This window comes from Penaeus monodon, chromosome 14 (assembly GCF_015228065.2).
Source record: "Penaeus monodon isolate SGIC_2016 chromosome 14, NSTDA_Pmon_1, whole genome shotgun sequence".
In the NCBI taxonomy this organism is placed as follows: Eukaryota; Metazoa; Arthropoda; class Malacostraca; order Decapoda; family Penaeidae; genus Penaeus; species Penaeus monodon.
Window position 1 is genome coordinate 37493008 of NC_051399.1, and position 7995 is coordinate 37501002.

The window sequence follows — 7995 nt, forward strand, 5'->3', positions numbered from 1 at the left end:
CTGATATCGCATCAAAGTCTGTGAGGCAGGCGAGTAAGTCTTCCCCAGTCCGACCAATTTTTATTAGAAATAGAGCAGTTTGCTTGGGAGATAGAGACAGTTCTGGTACAAGTATTCAGGGTTTCTGTAGGAATGGAGTTGCCAGAGAGATCAGTTGAGAGTTGATAATGCTATAGCTTGGTTTTCAGATGTAACTGTGACGAGACAAGAACGACTGGGTCGGCTATGGAATGAGACTTTGCCTACTTGTTTTTGGAGACATTGCTGGAAGAGAATAGCTGTGGGGGGATCACAAAAAACTGGTCCCATTTGGCTGAGCTAAATAGAGTATATAAGATAATTGTAGAGATGGGGGTAGTAGGACAGGGACGTGTGGAAGAGGGAGTAGTGTTGAGGGAGGTATTATTACGGAGGTGGCCAATAAGGCTGTAAAGTAGTAATAAGGGAGGATGGAGTGATAGATGAAGAAGGTTGTGGGGGTACAGGTGATGAAGATGAAATGTCTCCTGGAGCTTGAATGTTGACTTGGTTGAATAATGTATTAGTAGGCATTGAGGAGGGGGTAGTAGCTGTAGTGTTCAAAGTCGTGGCCAAAGGAGAGCCTGGGGTCGGGGAACCGAGAGAGTTTGAGTTGGTGGGGTTATTTGATGAAGGGGCAAGCCTCATTGCCCCTAACAAGGGTATAACATCTTCATTATTGGCCATGTTGCAGAGAGAAACTGTCCACCCCTCAGGGTCCCCTTGAGAGGCAAGGCTAAACAATTAAAATGGGAATACCGTGCTCACGGCTCCCTCAGGCCATTCAGGACTGGCACAAGGTCAGCCTTTCATCCTTTCAGCACGGCTCTCACACATTAGGAAGTGGATAGTAGAAAGGGTTGGAGAAGGGACAACCACATTTCTGATGAAATGGGGGCTGACCAAGAAGGGAGATTGATAGTTTTACAGCATGTAATTTATTGGTAAGAAGGCTTGAGCAAAAGATTGCCAATGGGCATAACAGCAGGTCTTAAAGTGGGGATAATAATCTGTGGCTGGAATACACGAGAAACGGGGTTGGTGTGGTGGCGGAGCATGCTAGAGTATCTGCCTGTGCATTACCGGGGATTCTAACATGGCTGGGCACCAAGCAAAATCTGACAGATTTGTGGCGCATACACATCAATGTCACCAAATGTTTGATGAAAACGGTTTTGTACAACTTCACTCATGAATATCAAATTCTACACCTGTAGATATGGCAGAATTGCATGCATTGAAGGATATTAATAAAAATACTTCTCCCTAGACAAATGGTATAATGCCTGTTAATATTCAAATGAAAAAGTGTACATTCCAATAAAACCCAGTACAGTTCTTGCGGCAACATTACAATCTTTTAACGCAAGTCATTTCATAACATGGGGTACTGGAGATCATATTCTCTGCTTACAACATAACTATATAGCAGTGTCTTGAGATGAAGAGCTGTTATCATACACAGAGTCAAGAGTGGCAGAACATGCATGTATTCATCAAAACGATGATCATCAAGTCAAGACGCAAATGCAGTGGGAAGCCATGAAGACAACCTGAATCAACTTTTCTCAAAGAACTTCACACACTAATAACATTAATGTAATGTCACTATCAGACGTATGAAGATTTTTTTGACTAAACAACTGATGAAAAAGAAAAAAACAGAAAGATCTAGAATAAACATTCCTAATAATTTTCAATTGAAAAAAAGACTTTCTCACAATAAATTTTCACTTATCCCATGGATTGGTTCTCAATTATCTCCTTGTTTCCCACCACATCTCAGATGGTACAGTAATGCATAGCTTTACTTGGCTGGTTGATGATCCATGGCCAGAGAGTGCCATCAAGGGCGCATACATCAGTCAATTGCCAAGTCTGGCTTAGTCAAATGGAATGCCAGCTTACACTCACACATCCAGTCAAACTATTTTTCCTACTGTGGTATGAACAAGTGTTTGTATGAACATGAGGGGCACGTTTAGAAATGAAGTGATTTATGATATTCTATTTTACCGAGTGGAATAAAAAAATAAAGAAAGGGAAAAACAAATAAAGAATAGGCCTTCTTAAATGCCCCTATAGCAAGGAATATATCACATATACCTGCCAAAATGATTCTTTTTTTTTATTCACTTACCAATTATAAAGAAAAACACTGCTAAAGAATGAAAATTTTCAGGAATGCTTCAAAGTCTGCCAATGATGAAAACCCAATTCTTCTACACTACACAGAGTTCCAAATCTAAAAACCCTTCTTGTGAAAATAAAGACCAGCAAATTTTGTCATAAATACACCCTCAATCTTGCATCTCATTTTCTACATAGACACCTCACGTAATCCAGAAGTAATGGGGGTAAACGTAACTGAAAAAGTTAATGACCATCTTGGTATTCATATGCATTTATTAAGCCAGTTTGTTCTCATTATAAATAGGAAGCTTAAGTTTTATAAGCATCCTGATAACTATGAATCAGTGACTTTAATTACAATTGGCTTGTGATGAACACGACATATGTAGCAACGTATGAATACAATACCATGATGTCATTTGTTATAGTTACAAATATTCACTTTTGTCTAAAGTATATGCATGGAAAAATTTCTTTTTCAACAAGACTCACAAAAAGTTAATAAAATAAAAAACAAACAAACAAACAGATATAGATGCTTAACAATGTAAGTAAAGTTTATACACTGTAGATTACTGTATATAAATAAGCAATGCCAGATCAACTTCTTTACAAACCAAAAAAGACAAAGCATTTGATAATTAGTCTTAGATGTCAGCTGTCTTTTCTCAGTAATCACAAACTCCAGTCACAGACACTGACACAAAGTATTCCCTCTGTAGCTACTATATTCAGTCAAACACAGAAAATCTAGCTTACTGTATTATGTTTAATCTATCAAAATTCCAAACATAATTCTTTGATAAGATCCTCTGTGTCTACATGCCACAAAAATAAACACTCAACTGTGAGCTAAACATCACTGGGGTAGCTAAGATATGACTCATGGGAGGTTCATTCATAAGTTTTGAATACGACTCGGCAGCTGTATGGGCCCATGTTCGTCATCTGAGCTCAGCTGGATGACTCAAGTTATTCATTTAACTAGTCTCATAGTAAGAGAGAGAAGAGCAACAAGGAAAAATAAAATCTACAATAAACTACTGGACTGGCTTTTCCCACCGTGAATTTTCCTCTTATATTTACTGAAATTCAGAAGAGATAGGCACATCAACAAAGTCTATCCTCTTTTCTTTAACATTCTGCAAAAAATAATGCCTATGTGAATACAACACCATAACATCATCACACCTTTTCCCTCTCCTACCATTTCAATTTTACAGATGAATCACCATTTCTACAGTACTTTCTGAAATTTCATACCAAATTGCACATTATGAAAGAACAAGAGAATATTCAATTTCCTGTAATACTTTAATTTCTGGCATATTTTAAAAATAAATTTGACATCCATTAAGTTAAAAATTGAAAAAAATAAAAAATAATAATGAATAAAAAAAAAAAAAAGTTAAGAAAGAAATACAGAAAAAGAAAGAAAGAAAGAAAGAAAGAAAGAAAAAAAAAAAATCTAACTGCAAAGCCATTCATACGAAATCATTGTGTGAGAGAAAACAGGGTGACCAGATTTTATTAATACTGGGTGAAGAAAAAGTTGGAAACAAATTAATCAAGTTTCACACAGCAGCAGATACTACCGAACAACTATGGGTCTACCCAGTGTCACGCACAAGAGTGATCACAACAGACCTTTTGAATTCAGTACCATAAGGAAAAACTATGTCTAATCATGAAAATTTATCAATAAAATAGAAATCACCTGTCTCGGCTTTTATTCATATTCTATGCATGAAGGCAATACCTGGCTATCCTTAAATTCAGTACATATCAAAATATAATCATATATTATTATTCAGCACTCACAAATCTCTGCCACTGGAAACTTAACCAACTGCATGCCTAGCTGTTGACACTTGTTGTGTAGATTATGTACAAGATTATAACAGACTATATAAAAACATACACAGACCCTCCTACAACAAAGAAAGATAAAACTTGCTGATATTCTTTACAAATGTACTCTGACCTCACTTATATGCAGCAAACCCTAATGCATGACAATGCAGACCCACAAGTCTGATATGCTTAATGGTGTGTAATACACCAAGTCATGGGCTTCTTCCAATATAATCTGTAGATATTCAGAACAAAACCTGAAATATCAGGAGGTAAACTGACCAACTAAGATGCCCAAGTCTTATCAGCTACAGAGAGTGCTACATTGATTAATTACTCAAAAAATATGGAAAAAAGGATTATGATAATATAATACAAAGTAAAGCAAACAAAAATGAAACAACAAAAAAATCAACCAGTTACATGTATTACACACATGCACAGATGCACACACAAACACACACACACACACACACACAAAAAAAAAAACACCCATTCACACATTCAAACACTATCAGGATGAAACTAAAGAGGGACATGAATCTTCTGGGCTCTAGAATAGGGGGAGAGGCAGTGCCTTAGCTCTGGGGGTCTAGTCGGGACAGCAGCCGCTCTACTGCAGCGTTGACGTCTCCAAAAGTGGCAATAAGAGCTGGAAAGAAAAGTAAATCATTAGTTTTACTTTGTGCCAGGCACCCACTACATTAACCTTAATGTATATCAGTGAGAGATGTGGAATTAAGTACTTCAATATGATAATAAAAAACACATACATACCCTGCAGGTTTGCTTCACGGTTAATGAATCCCATGGCTGAAAGCTGATCTAGCTGTGATGCATACTGTTGCTCTGGGTTACCACTTCCACCTCCAGTCAGGGCTTGTGACTGCAATGAAGTACAAAAATATGAATGAATTAACACAGTATCTGCACCTTTTAAAAAGTTTTATATTTCAACAGCAGGTTTTGGTTCCTTCCTCTCTTACTTCACTTTCTCACTGTGCAACTTAAGAGGACTATATATATGTTCATTCTGACAAATCCTAAACCATTTTATTTTTATTTTATTAATATGATTGAGAATATGTCCAATCTACCTTTATTTACCATATATGGATGGACTGGAGTGAAAAAGATGGATAACTAGAGAAATAAGAGTGTAAACCAAAGATCATTAGGAAATTCAAATGTTAAAGCCTTTGTATGCTTGAAATACGGCTTGCATGTGACTTCCTAAAGATATGTGTTAGCCTATACATGTGGTATGAAGTTTACAAAGTAACAAGTACATAGAAGATATAGTGTGTAACAAAATGGCATTTGGGATTACTTATTCATCCTCCTCCACTGTTCAACGTTTTCCATGAAAATTTTTGCTCTTTTAAAATAGGTCAATTACTGGTCTATTTTAGTCACAATGCATTCAAAATGCATTACAATTATGGTTAGTATTTACAAAAAATATACCAAAGAATACAAATAGTGTAGGGTGACTGCTGAATGGGCCATATTACTGACACAGAAGTATTAATAATAAACTAAATATACAGGGTGTCCACAAAGTCTCTTTACAATTTGTAAAGAGACTTTGTGGACACAAACAAAGGTACGGGATATTGCTGACTTGAAGCAAAGGATTCGTAATGCAATTGCCACCATTGAAAGACCTATGCTACAGCGAACATGGCAAGAAATAGAGTACCGACTTGATGTCCTTCGTGCAACTAATGGTGCCCATATAGAGGTCCATTAAATAGAGTTAAAAACTTTAATAAATACTTATTATAATAAAACCAATCTATCTGGTTTAGATATTGCATAAACTGCTTTTGTAATAAATTTTTCAAATTTTACAATTTGTAAAGAGATTTTGTGGACACCCTGTATATTTAGAAACAGTAAACTCCTAAAATGAGTTTCTAGAATGGTCCTTTTGGTATTTAATTCCACATGGCAAATGAAACTGACAATCACATTGAAACAAGTTTCATTGCAAAGCATTTATTTTTAATTTTCTTTTCTGTATTGATAATTCATAAGGAAATATCACCTTCCTTGGAAACGATGTACATAACAGACTAAAAGGAATTGCATAATTGAAAGTCAACAGATTTTGCAAATCAGAATAAACATTTTAGCATTAAACATCAAGAATATTTAGAGATTAAGACAATACTACACAAGGAAGCCCTTTTAAAAGTACTCACCATGGTTGACATTAAATTAGCAAAGGCATCCGTACCGGGTACAAGACCAGGTATAGATGGTGTGGTAGAGGTGTTGCCAGATGAGGAGGAGGTGGTTGTGGTAGAGCTGGTCGTCGATGCCGTCTGAGTGGTGGAAGCTCCGGGTACAATGAGGGGAGGCATGTTAAGGCCCATGGTATTGAACAGCCCAGGAGAGGTTTGTCTAAGCTGCTCTAATCCATTCTGAATCTGAGCAACTGCTTGAAGCGCCTGCAGTGGAAAATGTGGGTGTGAGTACCTCTAGTTTTCGTCCAGAAATTGATTAGGTATAAAAAATAAAACCAATGGGTAGGATATCTTATCAGCCCATCATTCCATTTTCAAAAGCTTACAATAAACTGTTACATGTGTATTTGGCACTAGTGTCTAGTTATGTCCTTTCAACCTGAAATTATGTGAATGCCATATATGAAATAGGACATCAATGTGTAGATGCTATATATCATATAATACATACAATATATAATTATCATCATTATTAACCCCTAAAGTCCACAGACACTCATTTAAGTATATCTGTACTTTTGGCATCAAATCTGAGCTGAATCAAATGAGAATAGCCTCTCAAGGCTATGCTGTTACTGTTTGGCAATATTACTTCTTGATTCATCTCCCTGAGTCAATCATACAAGCCCCTCAAGGCACAACTTCTGACACACAAATGCAAATAGTAAGTATAAAATAAAAATTCCAGTATGGCAAGCACATCCCCAATAGAGGACTACACCAGCTTGCCCATTGTAACCCCTTGTCTTACTGAATCAGTCATGTGCCTCGTAGGTGTTCCCACCCCTTTTCTATGTGCATAAAATGCAATAAGGAAATAAGAATTCTCATAATGTATCGCTCACAAACAACCCAATATCACTTGCACCCCATCGTTAATACCCTTTTACCAAATATTATGTTTCATGTTTAAATCTCATGGTTTACTTTTTTTTTATACTTGTAGATTCAGATATTATTGCTTTCTCTCTGTCTATATCCATTTCTGTCTCTCTGTCCATTTCCCAGGGCAGCACTGCTCAGGAACTATGGTAATAAGAGATGCATTTACTGATGTGTAAATTCAGGCTCTACAAACATAGATTAAGATAGCCTTGATCAAACGAAAGAAGAATAAAATTGAACTTGACATTTAGATGCTAGCCAAAATCCTCATTCTCTGACTGCTTCAGAACAGTAAATCCCACTATTCCATACTTCTATGGCTTTCTGAAAATTCATAAGCAGGACAATCACTTGAGGCCTATTATTTCTCTGTACAACTAAGTTACCTGTCCATTAGACTCTGGGCTAGCTAGCCTTTTATCTTCTTTTATGGCATCTTTCTCTGCTAGTCATTTTAAGCATTTAATGGATTCCATGGAAAAAGTTTAAAATTTGCCAACACATGATAAGTTCATTTTCCTATGGATTCCCTTTGTACTAATATCCTACTTGACAATATGTTATACTTCCTTGAATGAAAATTTTCCTCCTCTCCTCATTCTGGTTAATTGTTTTATTGCACTTGTTTATATGGACATGGCTCTTTTTTTCAATAAAAGTGGTTCAAAATAGTTCAAGTTCGAGCTAAGGTTTGGTGAGTCAGTGAACAGCTCTTGGGATTTCAATCATCTCACACCTTTCCCAATTCCCATATACTCCCATGTAGCACTTACTGTTAGGGCCAAGACCTTGGTTGGGGCCTTCCCCACTAATGATTCTATATTCATGCTCTTCTTACAAGATATTGGCATTA

General features: G+C 36.5%; 1 protein-coding gene across 1 annotated transcript in view; it reads right to left on the minus strand.

Moving 5' to 3' along the window:
- Positions 1-1278: 1278 nt before the first annotated feature.
- LOC119581094 (ubiquilin-1-like) overlaps positions 1279-7995 on the minus strand; it is a 19678-nt gene continuing 12961 nt past the window's right edge. The window contains exons 8-10 of the mRNA XM_037929416.1: positions 6213-6461; positions 4783-4891; positions 1279-4657 (exon numbers count right to left, since the gene is read on the minus strand). Coding sequence (XP_037785344.1) covers positions 4584-4657; positions 4783-4891; positions 6213-6461 — 432 coding nt within the window. The 3' untranslated portion in view covers positions 1279-4583. The remainder of the gene's footprint in view (positions 4658-4782; positions 4892-6212; positions 6462-7995) is intronic.